Source organism: Bos taurus, chromosome 19, assembly GCF_002263795.3.
Source record: "Bos taurus isolate L1 Dominette 01449 registration number 42190680 breed Hereford chromosome 19, ARS-UCD2.0, whole genome shotgun sequence".
In the NCBI taxonomy this organism is placed as follows: Eukaryota; Metazoa; Chordata; class Mammalia; order Artiodactyla; family Bovidae; genus Bos; species Bos taurus.
The window spans coordinates 23,080,047-23,099,098 of NC_037346.1; the positions used below are offsets into that span (position 1 = coordinate 23,080,047).

General features: G+C 57.3%; 1 protein-coding gene and 1 non-coding gene across 7 annotated transcripts in view; one reads left to right on the forward strand and one right to left on the reverse strand.

Moving 5' to 3' along the window:
* Positions 1-111: 111 nt before the first annotated feature.
* SMG6 (SMG6 nonsense mediated mRNA decay factor) overlaps positions 112-19,052 on the reverse strand; it is a 200,607-nt gene continuing 181,666 nt past the window's right edge. For 4 of the 6 annotated variants that reach the window (NM_001205827.2, XM_024980132.2, XM_059878048.1 and 1 more), the window contains 5 exons: positions 18,396-18,542; positions 8,371-8,524; positions 5,305-5,516; positions 4,977-5,058; positions 112-1,817 (listed from right to left, as the gene is read on the reverse strand). In NM_001205827.2, coding sequence (NP_001192756.2) covers positions 1,687-1,817; positions 4,977-5,058; positions 5,305-5,516; positions 8,371-8,524; positions 18,396-18,542 — 726 coding nt within the window. In that variant the 3' untranslated portion in view covers positions 112-1,686. The other 2 variants (XM_059878049.1, XM_059878050.1) reach the window with 2 other exon arrangements.
* On the forward strand, positions 12,366-12,445 carry MIR2337 (microRNA mir-2337). The gene has a single exon (NR_031109.1). It is a non-coding gene; the product is annotated as a microRNA mir-2337 (primary transcript).

The window sequence follows — 19,052 nt, forward strand, 5'->3', positions numbered from 1 at the left end:
GGGTGGGGCACACGGGGGTGGGTGCTGGGGCCAGAAGCAGCACCCTCATACAGGTGCAGTGGCTTGGACCTTCCCTCCCCAGCCCCATAGACAGGTCAGCAACAGCTCCAGTATGTTTTATAACTAAAAATTTATTCAGGAAAAAAACCAGGGCTGCAAATGGAACAGAAAGGAGGGATGGGGGTCTCCCACCCATGTCATTAACCTTCATCCTGGAGAAGGGATCTCAAAGGAGAGGCCAGGGACCCTATATCCCAAAGCCCAGTCTTTTGAGCCCTGTACCCTCAAATCACTGGCTGTGGCTCTCCTGCTCCCCATCTTTCTGGCATAGTCTTGGGCTTTGGGGAGGGCACTGCCTTGTTCCCACCGTCTGGGCAGGCTGTGTAGTCAGTCAGGGGCCTCTGGGGGACTTCCCCACTGGTCCCATTAAAACTGACTCCTGGCTTCGTCTCCAAACCCTGTCTTCCCCTAAGTCTTCCTCCAGCCCTGTCCCTGGCTTGGGAGAACACAGTCCCGGTAGGCAAGCCTCTGGAGGGAGACTGAACACAGGTGCCAGCTAGAAGCAACAAGAACTCCAAGCATAGCCAGAGGGCCCCTGCACCTTCCAGGGCAGAGCTAGAAATGGGGTGCAAACCCCAGGTCAAGCAATGCTCCTCGTGGGCACTGGCCTGCCCTACCCTCAGACTAGTCTGAGCATTTCTCAGAGCACAGGGGCCTGGGAAAGGAGCTCAGGGGCAGGAAAGCTACATTAGGTTCCTGCCACAGGTACCACAGAAGAAAGAGTCAGAGAAGCTCCACAGCAAGGGACTGAGGGGCCAGGAAGGTGAGAAGGAAGGACTAGAAAGGGGGGGAGAAGGGGGATGGTTCAGGAGGGAGAGAGGGAGGGGGAGTTGGCAAGAAATTTCGTGAAGCAGGAAGAGAGCAAAAGGAAAGCCATTGAGGAGAGAGGGAGCAGGCAAAGGCAACCCAGGGGGCATGGGCCTGAGAGAGCAGAGGGGCCTTCCCTACAGACCCATGACCAACTGAGGGGAGAGCAGGTGGCCAAGCACAGGGGACCCAGGCGGCAGGGCAGGGAGAAGAGCAGCGGGGCGGCGGGAGAAGAGCTGAGGGCCTAGGGCTGCAGTTCAGCACATGGTTGGTGCTCAGAACCCAAATGGAGTCCCTGGGGGCATCCAGGCATCAGGGAGACAGACCTCCTGGGTACTCTCCTCATGGCATGACCAAGGCCTCTTGGACACTTTCGGGTCAGGGCTTCTGAAGACTGAGGGGACCCATGGTTTCACCTGCATCTGATGGAAATGCTAACCCTGCCCTGCGCCATCTCCAGCTGAGAAAGTGGCTGCATCTCCGGGCTAAGAGGCCTTCTGCCGGCCCTTGATCTGGACAGGGGGAGGGAGAAAGGCTGGGCATGGGGCGGCCCATCTGGTTCGCCCGCCTGCCGTCGCTGCAGCCAGCCACCTCCCTGCTAAATCCTGGCAGCCGAGGAGGGTCCCAGCACTTCCGCCCACCCTTAGGAGGGGCTCTGTGAGGAGCAGCTCCCCCACAGCACGGCCACGGCGTGGGTTGGAAGAGGATGGTTTATTGTCTGGGTGGATTGGTGGCTCAGGCGCGTGGGCGTCTTCTGTGCTACACCGGGCGCCTGGCGGCCTTCTCAGGAGCGCTTCCGTGGGGGGCGGCTGCGCCCCCTCAGCCCACCTGGGCCCACGTGAGGAAGGCCGGGATGTCCCGCACAGGCACGTTCCTGGTCAGCGCCTTCACACGCAGGTTCCGGTCATCTGTCAACAGCACCACCTCCCTCAGCAGCCGGATGGGCTCCTCTGTGGGCACGAGAGAGCACAGGGACTCAGAGGGCAGGACGCGGAGGCCCTGGCTGCCTCCCCTCTTCTGGAGGGGAAAGCGGTCCGGGGGGCTCAAGGCCAACCATTTCTTGGCCCTCCCACAGGGCCTTTCCCTCATACAAACCAGGAGCAGAGGGCGCCCCTCCCCTGCAGGCTGAGGGAGGGCCGTCATGGGCCGGGGCTGGCCTTCTGTTATGCACCCCTGCCCCCCGCACAGGACTGGGCTGCCTCGTGCCCTGCGAGCCCCCCAGCCCGCCAGTCTCTGCAGACCCCTCTTCTCAGGACTCTGAGCTGAGGCAGGAGAAGCAGCCTCCTGTCCCTTCTGACTGCAGGGCTAGTTCTGGGCTCATAAGACTCTCTTCTGCATTATCTTGCCTGCCCGAAGGCCAGCAGCCTGATGCTTTAAGTATTCAGAAGTAGGAAGTGCAAGATGGAACATGAAATGTACCCAGGGCTCCCAGGATGTGAGGAGGGGTGCTAGCTCTGAGGAGAGGAGGGCAAGGGTCCCCTGACAGAGGCCAGCCAAGGTGGCCCTGAGGCTAGAGCCCAAAGATTCCCACCAGTAAATAAAAGTAATCCTTGTCTGTAGTATAAACCTTTTAAGCACAGAACAAGGAAGGTCAAGTTGATTGTCCTCCCCGTGAGCTTCCTTATGTCTCTGTCTTGTCCCAGGGTAAGCTGTGTATGTTTCCAGGTTTCTTTATGCCCATTTACAAGTATAGATACTTGTCACATAAGCTTTTTCTCTTGTAATGTTTCAGTCATACTAGCCATACTTACTTCACTGAAATTCTAAAGATCTTTCTATGTCAGCACAAACAAAGCGCCTTCATTCTTTTTAGATGACTTTTTTAAGCAGGATGTCTTTCTCCCCAATTCCTTAACTTTTTAATACTAATGTATGGGGGAGAATTTAAACTGGGGCCAAGGACTCTCACAAGTGACACCCCCAACCCCGCTAAGGCCCCCTGAGTGGCAGGTCCACTCCTCATCCCCAGGCAGGCAGGCAGTGAGGCCCAGGAAATGTCCCCCAGGGATTCCTGACCACGGGGGCCTGGCGGGGCTGGGGGACTGCAAATAGCCATGTCGGACCTGAGCAGTTTCAGGCTTGCCAGCTCCAGGCAGGGAGGCTGCGAGCTGGCTGTCAGCCTTGGGAGGAGTCTGGGGGAAGAGGGAGGAGAGGCTCGCAGGGTTGATGGTGGTGAGAGAAGGGGAGCAGCGGAAGGAGGCTGTGGTGGGAGGTGAACAGCCGTGGCGGACTGAGAGGGTGAGGAAGGCGGCCGTGGGGAGAGGAGATGCTCTGAGACGCCCAGCGGCTCAGGGGGGTGTGGGTGGGGCGGGGTGACGGGCAGTGCCCTGTGGGGCTCGCAGCGGGCGGCCCGGGTCTGTCCACCGCCCCACTGCTCCCGCGCTGGGACTCAGACCAGGCGAGTCCCAGGCCTCCCAGCGGCCAACCGAGGCCCGGCGTTGCTGGCAGGGGTCTGCAGGGGTTTCTGTGGATACTTTGAGACATTTTGAACAATAAACATCCTCTGTTTTGACACTGGTAACTTCACTTTGTTAGAAACCAGAGACTGTCATCCTGTCAGGCCCCATCCGCCATAATCCACATGATTTTAAAATTCAACATCGTTTACACATAAACATTTGGTGATGGTTTCTCTGTGAATCTGACAAGTTAATCTGCTAAGAATTCACACTGACAAATGGGGTTTGATTACACCAGCCGTTGCTGATGTAATTCTGATAGGGGCGGTCCCCAGGATGCCAATGGGTTCCTGTAGGCTGTTGGGGGTGAAGTGGGGGGTGGGGAGACTAGGGCCAAAGCCAAAATGTGTCTCTGCTGAGAAAGAAACAGCTCTGAGGCTGGGTGGGGCCACAGCGGTATCTGAACCGTACTTCCCAACAAGGCCTTCTGCAGTCCGGCTGACCTTGCCCTCAGAAGGTGCCCCTCCAGGAAGCTGCCTGGGAGCAGAGCCCCACCCCTCTGCTGGGCTCAGCTGGGCTCCTCTTTGGCACTGGGATGCTCTGGATCCGCCCCTTAGGGACGGTGCAGGCCCATCACGTAGCAAGGCCCCTCTGAGGAACAGCAGCTGTGGGCGCATCACCCGCCTCAGGTACAGGGCCGTGGGTGGCGTGGGCGGCGCTGAAGCGGCGGGAGGAGGCTGGAGGGAAGGCAGTCCTGGGCCCGCCGGGCAGCAGGATGGGGAAGCGAGCAGAGATGGGCTGGGCGACCTCAACGCAGAGAAGAGGACAAGAAGGCTGCACACATGCAGACAGAAACCAAGAGGTGGGAATTATCAGCTGTGCAGATGACGCTGAGCTAGGAGAGCCTAGGAATTCCTTCCAGAAGAAGAAATGTCTGGAGTCCTGGGAGCCAGGAGCAGAACACCTGAGCCTCACTGACTCTCAGAGGCCAGCTCAGGCAAGAGACGGTTCTGGGATGAGGGTAAGGTGCTCAAGCACCCTGAAGAGAGTCTCTGACTCCCCGACGGGCTTCTGCTCACCAAAAGGGTTTTGAAAACCAGGCTGAGGGCTCCGTCTGCAAGGTCTCACCTGCCTCCAAAGTGCTCTGTCACACAGCCAGAGAGACAGGATGAAAAGGACGACTACTAGCTGGGGAAGTACTTCCAGCCCGGCCTGATACAGGGTAAACGTTCACAGATGAATTGAGAGGGTGAGCACGACCAAGGACAGGGAGGTGGGGCCCTAGGGACCGCTGGGGACTGTCCTCAGAGCGGCAGAGGACTGGGCTCAGGAGACCATGGCCGGAATAAGCTACAGTGAATCATAAAGACATTCTTGCTGTCAGAGAACTCACTGAGGACCCAAGAAAGGAAATGGATGCTTGCAGAGCAGGAAAGTTCACTGCCTGAAGCCCAGCTTCCTGGGAGAGGCCCGTCCTTAGCTGGCTGAGGGTCCACCTGAGGCTGGGGGAGTTGGGGAGGGGTCTGACTTCCAGCATGGGGTGGTGTGTGTGTGTGTAGGGGGGAACTGGGCTGGCCTCAGGCTTGTATCAGGCCTCATTCCTGATTTTTACACTTCCCAGGCCAGAGTCAGGGAAGGGACCTAGGTCTGAGGCAGGTAGGACAAGGTAGGGAGGGAAGGGAAGGTCCCCAGGCGGAGGGAGAGCGCTACCTTTGTTGGTGGGCATGAAGTCCTTGGCCTTGTCTTTACAGTAGTGGAGGCAGCAGGAGAGGATCAGGTCATCATTGTTACCCTGGAGGAAGACAGGGTGAGTGCCACTGGGGTCACATCTCAGTGTCCCGCCCATCCACGCCCTGGCCCTGCTTGGCCAGGTCCCACTGTGCTGAGAGTTACCCAGGGGACAAGGAACCCCCTCCTGGGCCTCGATGGCAGCTGCCCCCTGGGGGCAGGAGGCCCAGGCTGGGGGGCCTGCCTCGAGCCCCTCCCTCCCCTGTTCTGAAGGCTGGCTCGAGTGCTCCCGTTTTGCCCTGGGTCTCACCAGCTGGCCAGTGATGTCCTCGCTGCGGAAGGCGATGGATTCGAGTTCATTGCCACGGCTGGTCAGGGCCCGCAGGCAAGAGTCCCGACTCTCGAATCGCCGCTCGAGAAACTCAATGGACTTTCGGGCCTTTTCCTGCACCACGCGGGCATAGCCCCCGGCCCGGTGGTCTGTCTCCTGCCCCTTGGCCAGGCCATCCAGCTCATTGATCACTGAGGAGACACAGTCCCACAAGGAATCAGCCTCAGCAATCACGTCTGTCTTGTCTGTCTGCACCCGAGGCCTTGCTTTCTCAGGCAGCTCCTACCCGACCCTGGAGGCCACGTGGCCCCACAAGAGTCTTCCCATGAAACCGGGGGCCCTTGGAGGGCAAGAAGTGCCTTCGATGTTCCAAGTGTTCTCTCCTTTTCCTGCCTCTTCCCCTGGGCCCCACCCTTCTCCTGGGAGGAACTGACAGGATTTTCTGGAGCTGCTGTATTCAGAGGAAGAAACCTGGCCCCTCCATCGCATTCCTCAGTTATAGAATCAAATCGAGAGGGTCCCTCAGGAGAGGCAGGGGTATTCAGCAGCTAGAGGGAGAGGGGCACCCTCCCTCATCCGCCCGGGCCCCCAGCTGTTCTATGCCTGCCCCTGGCAGAGCGCGGGGAGGTCACGGGGTGGGAAGTGGGGTCATGGCCTCACATGCAGGAACCCTGCTGGTCCCCTGAACCATCCCCTTGGCACTTCTACCTCCTCTGATACTGCACGTGTGTGTGTGTGTGTTTGTGTGTGTGTGTGTGTGTGTCTGCCTGCCTATGTGTCTGGGACACGGCTTCATTTTCTGGTGAAGATTCTTTCCAAAATTCCAGCCAAGAGCCTGAGGTCAAGTGGGAAATATGCACTCCTTGGGGGCTCCGGGAGAGTTTGGGGTCTGAGGCCTCTCCTCAGCACAGTGATTCATGGCTCGGGGAGTCGGTGTGAGCACGCTGTTCCATGGTGAGCCTGGCACTCACTGTCTGGGTATTCAGAGACACTTTCTGGAAAGGGCCCATGTAGGAACACGAACACACACACACACACACACCCATGCCTTCAGCAACCTGAAGCTGCAGCGTCCACACAACGTATGGCTGAGGCTGCGGAGTAGTGGTGGCTGAGTGTATGGTACACCAAACAGAACATCAAACGTGAAAAACTAGTATTCTATCCCAAAATCTTCTTTCCTGCTTCCAAACTAAACAGGCTTCAAAGGGGAAGCTTGTTTGTGCTTCTGCACCAGGCGGGGCTTCTCGACGCTGGGGTCAGGCCTAAGGAGCATGGAGCAGGTTAAAGAGCACAAGAGACAAGCGGGGAGGCTGTCGGCTTAACTCTCTGTGCTCTGGGCACAGGGCAGGGGCCCACCCTCCCGTGAGAGAGCTGGCATTTCCCGGTGCCCCTGGGGGCTGACTATTCTATAGCTGCCATCTCCTCTGGGTCCCCTTATATATTTGCTCCCTCCCCACATAATCTGGCTTCCCCCACTGGCCCATAAGCTCGCCAAGGCCAAGGGCTGCTGCTCTGCCTTTCATGGGCCCCCTCGGAAACAAGGAGACTGAGCACATGGTGGGCCCCATCAGTGCTGGTGACCAAGAACTCGTCGGGCTGGGGTGGTGTCTGAGGCTCCTTCCAAGACTTAGATGAGCAACCTGAGACGTGGCCGCCTCTCAGTTACCCCATTTCCTGACCATCCAGCAAAGAGCGGCCAACTCACTTTCTTACTCCTGAAAATCTCCTGGGCAGGAGAGCACGGGGACTTGCTCTCCTGAAAGCTGCCCCACCCGGGACCCGGTGAAGGCAGAGGGGTGGGTACAGCAACACGAGGGTCTGGCTCGGCCCCGGGCAGACAAGCTGCTCTACTTCTGAAGAACAGAAAACCTTCCTGTGGGTCTCAGGGCCTGGGCTGAAGAGGCTCTGGCCAGGCCACATGGGGAGGGGGAAGGAAGACAGGGAGGGTGGAGGCGGGCCGAGGGCCGCTTCAGTGCCAACATTCTCAGGTGGTGCTAACGTGTTTCCCACAACCCCCCAGGGTTCTAGAGCCTCTGCAGGGGCGGATGTTTCCTGCCCTTTATTTCCACCCTCATCTGGCACTAAGACACTGGGGACTGGGAGGGGAGGCCCAATGGAACATCTTGGCATGGATGTCAGAGGTGGCTTGGCAGGCACACGGCCAGTCTGGCAGACCGTCCAGAAGCCAGGGCTTCCAAACTTGCTCCAAGTGGCTGCTGAGAGGGGACATTAAGCAGCCCTGGCTTCCCAGTCGTCTCCCAGACCCCCTCCCTCCAGAGGACAGCTCTCAGCACTAGCAGCTGTGTGAGCTGTACAGACAGAAGCCCGGGGCCCCTCCTGAAGCCGACCCACCACAGGGCTCCGAGGACCAGGGTGCCTTAGACAGTCCCTGGAGATGGCCCAGCTGGGCTCCTCCGGCCTGAGGGTGGAAGCGCGCGAGCCGGCCCTGAGATGCTGACCCTGTACCAACAAACAGCGACCAGACAGTGGTGAGGGCCCAAGTGGCAGGAATCCACAGGCGGGAGCCACGGGCTTGCGCTGGAGGGCCTCCATTGGCCTGGCCTTAGGGTGACACTGGCCAGAAGAACGCTACCTCGAACCAACAGAATGATCGTGAAAAGCTACGAGCCCATCAGACCAAAGGCATCTAACCACTTCAAAATCCTCCCAGCCTCCCTGCCAGACCACCCAGCAGCACTGCCGTTATCTGCCAGGGCTGAGTGTTTACCAATAACGGGAACCAGCTTTGCTGTTTTACTGCGAGCTTTATAAGGATAAAAACAAGGGCTGGGCTCGGGCAGCCTCTGGTTGCTGGGACACAGGAGTCCATTTGCTCAAGCAGTTTAAGCCACGGATCAGCCATAATAATTCGAACTGCTTTGATTATTAAACAGTCTCCCTTGCCCCACGCATTCCCAACTTCCCTGCAAATCCCGTCTTACACACACGGCAGGGCTCTGCCTGCTGGGCCCCGGGGCTGCGGCACGTGCATGCAGAGGGGTCTCGCTGCGCATGTGCAGGGTGGGCCCGGCCCTGACTCACCGATGAGGGGCACCACCAGGATGTAGTTCCTGCTCTCCAGCAGCTGTGCCAGGCTGGCCAGGTGGTCAATGAAGCCGTTGGTATCTGGTACGAGGAACAAGGGTCTGATTTCGAGCTCCATCTGCCGCACGTGACTCTGGTCCTCCAGGACAGCCTACGGGGACACAGAGTGGTGGATGACCAGGCCAGTGGCGGGTGAGCCCAGTCCCTGACTACCGTGTGCGTCAGCTCCCTGTCTCCTCAGCCTCACCCCCCGCTCCAGACGGACAGCCAGACCCCGTGGGGCCAGCCCAAGACAAACCCACGGAGACCAAATGGCTTGGGGAACAGGGTGTGACTAAAACCCCGTGTGGGACTGAGAAGGGACCCTGATGGCATTCAAAATAACGGGGCTCTGAAAGGAAGACCTGGGGCTAAAAATCAACAAGGTGCCTGAGGGTGGTTTCACACACGTTACTGAGAATACAGGAGGTACTTCTTAATCTAGATACTTTAGACATACACATATACTCAGACAGAATCTGTCATTTCCACTTACTTCACTATATCGTTAAGAGAGAAAAAAAAAAGAACCACCTCAAAACCTATGCAAAAAAAGTGATGCTGACAATAATCGACACCAATGTCTCCCAGAGTGGCAGGAGTTCACACAGCGGGACAGATGACATCCCAAGTCACATGTCTGTAGAGAATGCCATCTGGACTGAGGAGAATGAAGACCGTCTTCCCCGGACCAGCCAGGTGCTCCCTAAGTGGGGGTCGTCTGTGTTCCACCCGCGCTGCTTTGCCACAACTCTGCACAGTCTATCAGTCTATACTGTTTGTTTACTTGGTGTTTTTCTTTAGGTGGACTTCAAGTCAACTCGCTTTTGTGGCTCAGCAAATAATATACGTGGTATCGGGAGTCTGAGCGCCCAGCATGTTTACCAGTTCAAGCTGAATTTCCGCAGTAGAGTCAGCGTGTCTCCTACGCATCACTAAAAAAACCCCTTGGGCAGCACCAGTGGCCTGGGCAGCATACCTCCGAAAGCTCATGGCTTGGAGCTTGTCAGTCTTACACATTCGCATCTTTCAGGGTTGCTTTCATACCCATTTGGAAAAGCCCAATTTTCTCAAGACTGACAGGGCATGCGTGGCGGAGGCCCTGGGAGACAGGCTTTGGTTCATCTGTCACTATGGGCCCTGATCACTCTCTGGCTGCTTCGTCTTCTGGGAACCATGGCTAGGAAGCAAGCTGGTTTGTGGGCATCTACCCAGACCCCGTGCCCCCATGTGTGGAGCTGGAGGGCACCAAAACAAGCCTGGCAGGGGCCCGGCGCGCAGGTCCCAGCCATGCCCAGCCCTCCTGTGGCCTTCTGCCACACACCAACCTGCAGGCACACAGACACGAGCCCCGAGCAGGGGAGGAGATGTGCGTGCCAACTGAGATGGGGCCCAGGGGCTGGGCCCTGGCCACCAACAGTCAGTGAGGAAGGTGTTCAGGTTTCACTGGCAGTGACAGTAAAACTGAAAGGGCATGCCTCCGAATGCCGGGGGTGGCGCCTCTGTGACCTGCTGGGGACCTTTCCCTTTGAGTAAGTCACTGTTGCCACTGCCACCACAGCTGGTGGAAGGCACAGAGCGCCGGCGGGCATGGGAAACGCGGCCTGGGCTCGGCTGCAGTCTCCTGCGGCTCTCACTCAGGGAGGGACAGCACCTGGCCCGCGGGCCACCTTCCCAGGAACCTGGGTCCCCGGCCCTCCCCTGGGGCTGCCAGCTAGTGGGTGACACATTCCACCGAACTCAGCCTGGGCATTTAAAAACTATTACTTCTCAATGTGAGTGAGTCGACACAGAACACGTGTGATGGCGTGGGTATTTTGTGAGGGCAAGAAGCGGTCCCCGCTCAGGCTCAGCGAACACCCCAGCCTCTCCTCACGGGTGGGGCTTCAGCCTCTGGTCCCGTCACCCCTCTTCCCAGGTCTCAGGGCTCTCTACCCGCCTTTCCACTGCCAGGAACGTGCTCTTGGTGTCCTGGGCCCCCAGACCTCTGTCTTTCTCGATGAGAAGCGGCAGGATGAGCCCTCATGTCGGGTTCCCCTGAGGATGGCATCTCTGCCACCGCCTCCCTGGCTCAGACCTGTCATGTCTTTAGTTTTCCTGCCTCCAGAAGTGACCCTCCGGCCCTCAGGCTGACCCTAAGGAAGTGGCACTGGCTGCCCTTTCTACCCTGCAGGAACAATGAGCTCCCAAGACCTCGGACCAGCCTTCCTCACCGGGGGGGGGGGGGGGGGGGCCTTAGGCCAGGTGGCCGAGGGAGGCGGGGGGGCTGAGCCTGCTTGGGTGTTTTGATGACAGGACGGAAGAAAAATCTAGGCACAAGGTCCAGGGAAGCGTGCGCCGTCTGAGTTCCTTGAGTGCTGGCTCAGGGCCAGAAAGGTGAATGGAGGCCATGGCGTCGTGGGGAGGTGGCAGCCTGGCTGGGTCCCCAGGGTGGGTGGGACCGAGCTGCTGAGGGTGGTCGGGGCTGTGCTGCCACCATCCGGTCCCGGGGACACCCGCGGACAACTTCCCTTAACCTGGTTTCTGCCCAGTGAGTCACCGCACCACTGCTTCCTCTTCCCCACATGCCCTCCTGGGTCTCAGGAGATTTGATGAAGCTGCTCCCCCTTCTTTTGGGGGTACCAGTAGGCCTCTGGGGGGGGTCATGCCTGGGTCATGACACTAGCCCAGTCCCCTTAAGAGAATTCAGACAAGGAAGGATTGGGAATCGCAGGCCCTTGTCTGTGGGTGTCGGTGTTTCCGGTTCTCTGAGTGGCGGGGTGTGTGTGTGTGTGTGTGTGTGTGTGTGTTTAGTATTTGCCCTCCCAACTTTTCCAGATTTTACCCGTCAGATTCCTGGCAGCTGTGCACGGCGCCTGTGCCGGCCGTCACGTCCCACTCTGATCCCTGGGTCGCACGGTGAGAGAAGGACACAGGATGCGCAGGGAGTGAAAAAGTGATGTCGGTGGGGCGAGTGCCAAGTCCCCACTCAGAGCCATGGGACGCTGGGGAGAGGGGAAGCATGCTGCCGCGGAGTTCAGAGGCCGGTAGTGAGATTTATTTTTGTTTGTATGAGCAAAAAGCTAAAGAAGCCTCTGGTGGGGGTGAGGGGGGCGCAACTGGAATGCTGTGATTCAGACAGACTGGCCCTGGCCCGGAGTCAAGTGTGCTGACCCGGAAGGAGAGGTCCTTAGGAACCCTTCTCGCTGCGGCGAAGGCTGGGCCGCAGTGGTCCTCTGATGCAGAGCTGGGAACCCTAGGGAAAGCGTGGACATGCTGGATCAGACCAGGGGCGACAGGGACCATGAAGTCATCCAGTGTGAAGAAGGAAAGAACTTAACTCTGTGTCTGAAGGCACTCAGTAACCAACTTTCTCTGAAGCCCGGAGGCACCCTGGAGCAGGCTGGTGGGGACCTGGGAGGGGGCTGGTCCACAGCGACATCTGAGGAGGAAGCTACAGGGCCGGGGTCCCCAGGAAGGGCTCCCTCACAGGTTAAGTTCCTCCTTCAACGTGCTGGGGATGACTGGGGGAGGCTGACCCTTTTAGAGAATTGAGACACTGAGAGTTACAAATAAAGGTGCCGCTGTTAGTTCACACGGGAGTCGTGGAACTGAGGAGCTCGGGTCACAGAACAGCGCCAGGTCAAGAGCAGGGCTTCCTTCTGCTCAGGGCTCCACACGGACTGCAGCCACAGGCTGATGGGACTGTTGATCCCTGGGCCTCTCTGGCCAGACCAATGTCTTCACCAGAAATGAGAAGTGTGGTAACACGGCGAATTTCCACGCTCATCCTGTGTCTGAAAGTATCTAGCTAGATGCCTGATATTAGTAACAGCCAATTTCAGTTTCCGTTCTTCCTGCCCAACTCCATTTTTCACCTTGTGTATATCCAGTGGGGGTGACTATCTGGGGCAGCCACTAGGGAGCAGAGCTGGGGATGGCGAGGCGGTGGACTGCTGATCTCTGTTATGAGATTCACGGTGCTCTTGGTGGTTTCTTATTCCTTTTTTCTTTAAAGTTATGTGGAATATTTAACTATTTAAAGTTAAGTGGGGGTATTTAAAAAAAATTTAAAAACCTGGAAAAATAGAAATGAAATATAAAATAGGAAAAGCTGGTGAGATAACAACCGGCATTGCAGGCAGACATTCTTTTTTTGGGGGGGACACACTGTGCAGCATGTGGGGTCTTAGCCCCCCAACCAGGGATTGAACCCAAGCCCCCTGCAGTGGAAGCTTCCAGTCTAATCCAATGGACCACCAGGGAACTCCCAGGCATTCCTTCTTGAGCTGCAGAAACCCACGGGTGCAGATTCTGCATCTGCTCCACAAAGCAGCTTGGGTCACTGGCTTCCCTTAGCATCTTCATTGCGGGGGGGTTGCTCATGGGAACATTTCTGCTTAGGGTCCCTTCTCTGGATATCCAGAGTCGGTACCACAGAGCTTAACATATACTTGCTGTCTTTTTCAAGGTTATAATTATGATGACTTGCCCGCTACTTCTTGCTGCCCTTTCAGGATGGACAGGGAGTGGCAGGGCCAAGCATGCCAACCCTGGGCTTGCTCCAAGCAGCAGCCCAAGGGTATTTCGGCCGAAAAGCCTGACCTCTCTCAGGAGGTCTCTCAGCCCCCTGTGGATGCTGCAGGAACCAGAGAGTTGCGAGTGGCTGAAGCAAACTCTGGGATGGGCGTTTGCCCAGCTCCATGGGCTGCTGTGCCTTCCTGTCGGGGCGTGAACGTGCCCTTGGCCGGGTAGTGCGCTGGCTCCCGCCCCGTCTCCGACAGTTAGGAGCCAGGGCTGAGTGTCCGCCTTCCGCTGGATTCCATACAGGTGTGGGGGCTCTGTGTATGCCCCATTGTTCCACAGCGCCGCCCCCCGCAGCTGGGTGGCAGTGTGAATGGGCTGCAGCTATATTTAGCATGAAACTCCTGGGGCCGTCACAAAGGAGTGACCGCATCTTCAGGAGGGTGGGTGGGCGGGAAGGGGACAGGGGAGCAAAGCTATTTTCAGAACACATGTCATTGCTGGCTATGGAGCAAGGCTGTGGCCATAACGCCGAGGGAAACAATAGCTGTGGCCAGAGGAAGAGCCTGTTATGTTTCAGGTGGGATGTTTGCAACTGCTCAGGAAACCTGACCCCGCCCGACAGCAGCACAAATCACAGCAGAGCCTCGTGGAGGCACAGAGGCGGGGGATTCACAGGGCCAGGGTGAGGTGCCAAGAGGCCACGCCTCGAGCCCGGAGGAGGATTTTCAGCAACTGCTTTGCCCTGGGGGCCTGGTTAGGAATGAAACACTTCTGACCAATTTCCCAGACAAACCAGGCCCCCTGCTCTGGTCTCTGACACCTCCCAAGAAGGGCAATGGGAACAAAAGGAACTCGGCAGAAGGCAGCAAGGCGGGCACAAGCAGGGCAAGGCGCAGAGCCGCCTCGGGCAATGGGCGAAGGCTGGGCTGAGCCGAGAGGGGCCGTCTCGAAGCCCTCCCTGGGTGGGCGGACTTGGCCCCCAGCGTCCAGGGCCCCGCCTGGGCGCTGAGGCTCCAGCTGCACAGGTCCCGAGAGCTGCCCACACCCCTTTTCTGACCTCCAGCCGGCCCCACTCACCAGCCTCTGTGCAACGCCGGAAGCGGGGAGGGACAGGCTGCGGAGGAGGCCAGGCCTGGCCTCCCCCCATCCCGCAGCTGAGCGCAGGCCCAGGGGTCTAGGTGGGAGCGGGGGAAGCGGGGGTGTGGCTCCGGCCCCAGATCTCAGTTGGACTTTACAGCCAGCATGGGGGCCGGGAGGGTTTTTTCCAACCCCATCTTCATATCCCCTTCCCCAAACATGTGTGGTTCCTGTTTTGCTGCATCTGTAAAAGGCGCTGGGAGCTGGGGACCTGCCTTACACCTCTTGGTTAACACCCCTGGAGACGGAGGGGGTTCGGAGCCGTGTAATTTACAGCCCATCTCCCCGATCTTAATTCACCCGATGCTCCTCTCTTCCTTATTGTATTAGTGTGACCAGGTACCTGCCAACAATAATGGCCTCTCCAGCTAGGAGCCTCTCCCCTACTCCCAGGACAATTTATACCTTTTCCTTGGGATTTTCCCCCCTTAAATTAAACAAAAAGAGGAAAAATAAGAAAAGGTTAACATGGGTTTGGAGCGCTGCAGCCCCGTAGTTCTGGGCAGGGAGCCAATGGCCCGAGGGCACACACATGTGTGTGCTCTCCCAGAAGGGCCTTCACCGGCCCTGTTTTACAGCCACCTCGGCACAGACTCCAGGGTTCACGCATATGGCCAGACAGATGTGTCTGGCTTACGTTCAAGGCTGGAAAATGAAGAATTATGGAAGTGAAGGGCCCCGGGCATTAAAGGGGGGCGGGGAGAAGGGAAGGGGGGAATTTTTTCTCTGCTGAGAAATCCTCCTGTGGCCGTGAGGCTGGAGGAAGAGGGCTGACAGGAGGCAGGCCGCCAGCAGCAGTGCATGTGGGGCCTGCTCTTAAAGGGGCCCCAGCCGCCCAGCCTGACAGCCCGCAGCAGGCCCTTGGTGCCTGGACCCGAGCACCCTGCTCCGAGGGAGCCAACGGGCGGACGGGCTCCCCAGGCAGGAGCGGCCACGGGCCCCGGAAGTCAAGTCCCGCAAGGGACCACTGCCAGGTACCGCCTGTCACCCGTGAGGCCGGGCTGCCCATGGCACTCGGGACAAGGCCAGGTCCCCTCGGCATGCGCTCCTCCAGCGGCCGGTGCTCCCCTTTGGTAACAGGGCTCGCGCCCACCACACGTCACTGACCTCCGTGCCAGTGGACACTCTGGGGCGGGACTTCCTTGGTTCACCCCCATGTCCCCTTGTAACCAGCCTGGTAGGTGCTCAGCACTGCTTACCACACTGAGCGGAAGACGCAGGACCTGATTCCAAGGAGTTCGTGGTGCAGCCGGGGAACAAGCCCAGCAATAAGTGTAATCTGAGACGCGATATACATTTCACAAGTGAAGTATAAATCAGTGCCACAGGAGCACTAAGCAGAGAGGTGAATTCCTCCTAGGGGGAGTCGGGGAAGGCTTCACTGGGGAGATGGGGTTTCGTCTGGGGACTGAGGGAAGAATAGAATTTCAACAGGTAATAGGAAATGTAGAGCAGAAAAAAGGGTACTTGGGCTTGAGGGAGCAGCAAGACATAGCATGGGGAAGGGGAGCGCTGTCTGGGGACGGTGGGAGGAAGGAGGGTTGGTGCTGTCCAGGCAGCGGGGCCGGAGTGTCTGGATGGACGGGCACTTCGCATGCACTGTTTTCTGAGGGAGATGCTGTCACCACTTTCGTCTGACAGGTGAGGAAACGGGCTCGAGGAAGTCAAAGCATTTGCCCAACAGCCCACAGCTTGTGAGGGCTCACGAGGAATGGGAGAAGAGGCTGGGAAAACAGACTGGGAACAGCCTCAGATGCCACAGTAAGGAATTCAACTTTATTAGCCAAGCAAAGGTGCTGATGATTCCTGGGCAGGGGAATGGCTCTTTTGGGAAGGGAACGGTGAAACTATGTATAATGATGCACTGCAGGCAGTGAGCCTGGCTCACAGACCTGGTTCCACAACTCCAGGAGCTGCCATTCATAGACTCCAAGGTAAACAGGACCCCGTCAGACTTGTGCAGTGCAGGTTGCTGGCTCCAGTCTAGTCAATCCCTAGGCTAAAGCAACAACTGTGGCGATGGGAATGGAGAGGAGAGGAGGGCATGAATGAGTGGACAGACAGGATCTGATAAGAAATCAGTCAAGAGGGGGCTTTCCTGGTGGCTCAGTGGTAAAGAATTTGTCTGCCAGTGCAGGGGACATGGGTTCAATCTCTGGGCTGGGAAGATCCCACATACTGTGGGGCAATTAAGCCCGTGCGCCACAACTACTGAGTCTGTGCTCTAGAGCCCGGGAGCTGCAGCTACTAAGCCCACATGCCACCACTCCAAAAGCCTGCACACCCTGGAGTCCGTGCTCCGCAACAATGAGAAATCCACGCATCACAACTAGAGAGTAGCCCCCACTCGCTGCGACGAGGAAAAACCTGTGTAGCAGTGAGTACCCAGTACAGCCAAATATAAATAAAACTACAAACTAAAAAAAGCAGACATGAGGGCTTAAAAGCCAGTGAGGAACTTTAAGATGATGCTCTCAGACTTCCTTGATAGTTTAGTGGTTAAGAATCCACCTGCGAAAGCAGGGGACATGGGTTTGATCCCTGATTCAGGAAGATCTCACGTGTTGCGGGGCAACTAAGCCTGTGAACCAAAACTACTGAGCCTTGCCCTAGAGCGTGTGTTCTGCAACAAGAGAAGCTACTGCAAAGAGAAGCCTGAGCACCACAGTGAAGAGAGTAGTCCCCACTCGCCACAACTAGAGAAAGCCCAAACTCAGCAACGGAGACCCAGCACAGCCAAAAAGTAATAATAAATAATTTTAAAAATTAAAAAAAAAAATGACGCTCTTTTTGGTATCATTCATGAACCCACTGAACAAAAATATCTGCTGAGTGTCAACTCTGCATGCTAAGACTAAGAAGTAAGAGAAAGGAAGGAGGAGAGCAAATAAAGAACGATGGTCTAGAAGCCCAGGAGGTTGGCGTGGTCAACAGACAGAATACGAAGGTCCTTGTGAGCTGGAGAGAGGTGGCTTCAGGGTCCAAAGCCACAGGGAACTCAAGCGTAATGAAGAATCAACAAAGACAGGTACTTGGGGACCTCTGATACAGTCGACGCTCTAACTGTTGGGGTGAGAGTTAAGAAATGGAGGTGGCAGTATGGAGACAACTTTTGGGACGACTGATGAGGAAGAAAAGAGCTTCAGGTCAGGAAGACAGACATCCTGAGGACGAAGCTCTGAGGGCCAGGACAGAGGTTTACAGAGATCACGAAAAGAGGGAGGCAGCGGCCATACCGCCGTGACGCTGATGCTGTAGAGGTACCACGCTTAATTCCAACTGGTCGACTGGTACACACATGTCTAAAGGCCTACGGATCCCCACAGACAGGGCTCTTCCCAGGGCAGGGCTCTGTCTGGTGGACCATCAGTCTGCTGTCAGCCCTCGGTGTGCCGTGAGCACACCCCACGTGCCACGCACTGTGCTGGGGCCTTATGTGCACTAGCTCCTGCAGGCCTCACAGCCATTCCACAAGGGAGGTGCTGTCACTACTTTTACTGTGCAAATGAGGAAACTGGTCCGGAGAAGTAAAACCATGTGCCCGAAGACACATGGTTGGTGAGTGGTAGAGCCCAGCCTGATCAGGTCAGCCTGACCACACACACTATGCTCCATCCCAAAGGCCAGAGGTGGGTGAAGAGAGGGCTGAAGACAGACATCCCTGAAGAGGACTGGCACTTCCCCACGTGTGCGGCTAGTCTTAAAGCAGGAGTGTGGCTGGCCCTTCCCCGTCTGCCCTGACAGATAAGAGGAATAGATAAGAGGAAGTGAGCTTACAGCACAAGAGCTGGACCTGGGAGAACCATAAGGAAAAGTTTGCGGGCAGGGACATACGGGTCCACGAGAGGCCCGCTGATGTGAGAATCCTGGTGTGGAGATGGAGAGTTTCTCTCTGAAGGGTTTAGCGTGTCCTATCCAGAGGGGCTCGGCTACTACAGTGGGAATACATGCAGCCGGACTGTGGCCATGACACCAGCTCACCCCCGAGAACAGGTGTTCTCAATAGAGAACCTTGGTTTCTCCAGGAGTGTCTGCACGAGGCTCAGGGGAACTGGGAAACCCCCGAAACTGTGTGAAAGGTCGGGTCTGTGCGGCATCACAGATCATCACAAGGGGAGGAGCTTTCAGCAGATTCTTGGGGAAGAACCTGACTCTGCCTTGGATCCCAGGAGGAGGGGGACTGCAGGCGCCAAACCAGAATTGAGCGGCGGAGGAAGAACACAGGTGGTGGAACCAGTCAGGTCCCAGCGAGAGGGTCCTGCTCACCCCTGCTCCCATCTCCCCTGGGCCCTGAGCAGACCACCACCCACACCAGAACCGCGTGCATGGCCAGGCCCCACCTGGATCTTCTCCTGGCGACGCTGCTGCTCCGCTATCTTCCTGGCCAGAGCCAGCTTCTTGGCCCGAAGCTCCCTGATGTCATCCTCGCCCCCGCTGCCTTCGGCCTCCGAGTCTTCCTCAAAGTCTTCAATCACCACGTCCTCCTCCTTCGGCGGGGGCGCACGTCAGGAGAGAGAGGAGACCATGAGCCCACAGCACTGACCAGACCCACCCTCTGGTCCCTCCCGCATCTCAACTTGGGCTTCTCTGACCATTCCCTGCACAGGGCCCCACGCTGTGTGCTCCCCTCGGCTCAGGGAAGTGTCACATTTTCCCCTGGCTCTCCTGTGCACTCCAGGGTCCTCCTCTTGCACACTCACAGATCCACACTGTATCTACTTCCATGCCTACAGTCACAGACCTTTCTTCTTTGCACATACTCCAAACGTCAAACTTTGGGCCTATTTTCATTTTGAAATTCACCAAAGGGGAAAACGATAAGAGAAAGTTAAACCACCCAACTGAAGTGTAATTCATGCTAATGATCTGATAGGAATCACTCTGGCCAACAGCTGGGAGCTGGGCGTGGACGCGCCCTCGCCCCAGACGGCGTCAGGGAGCAGATGCTGCAGCTCAGCGGACCTTGCCCTGGTTTCTCTTTAAGACCACAGGCTGGC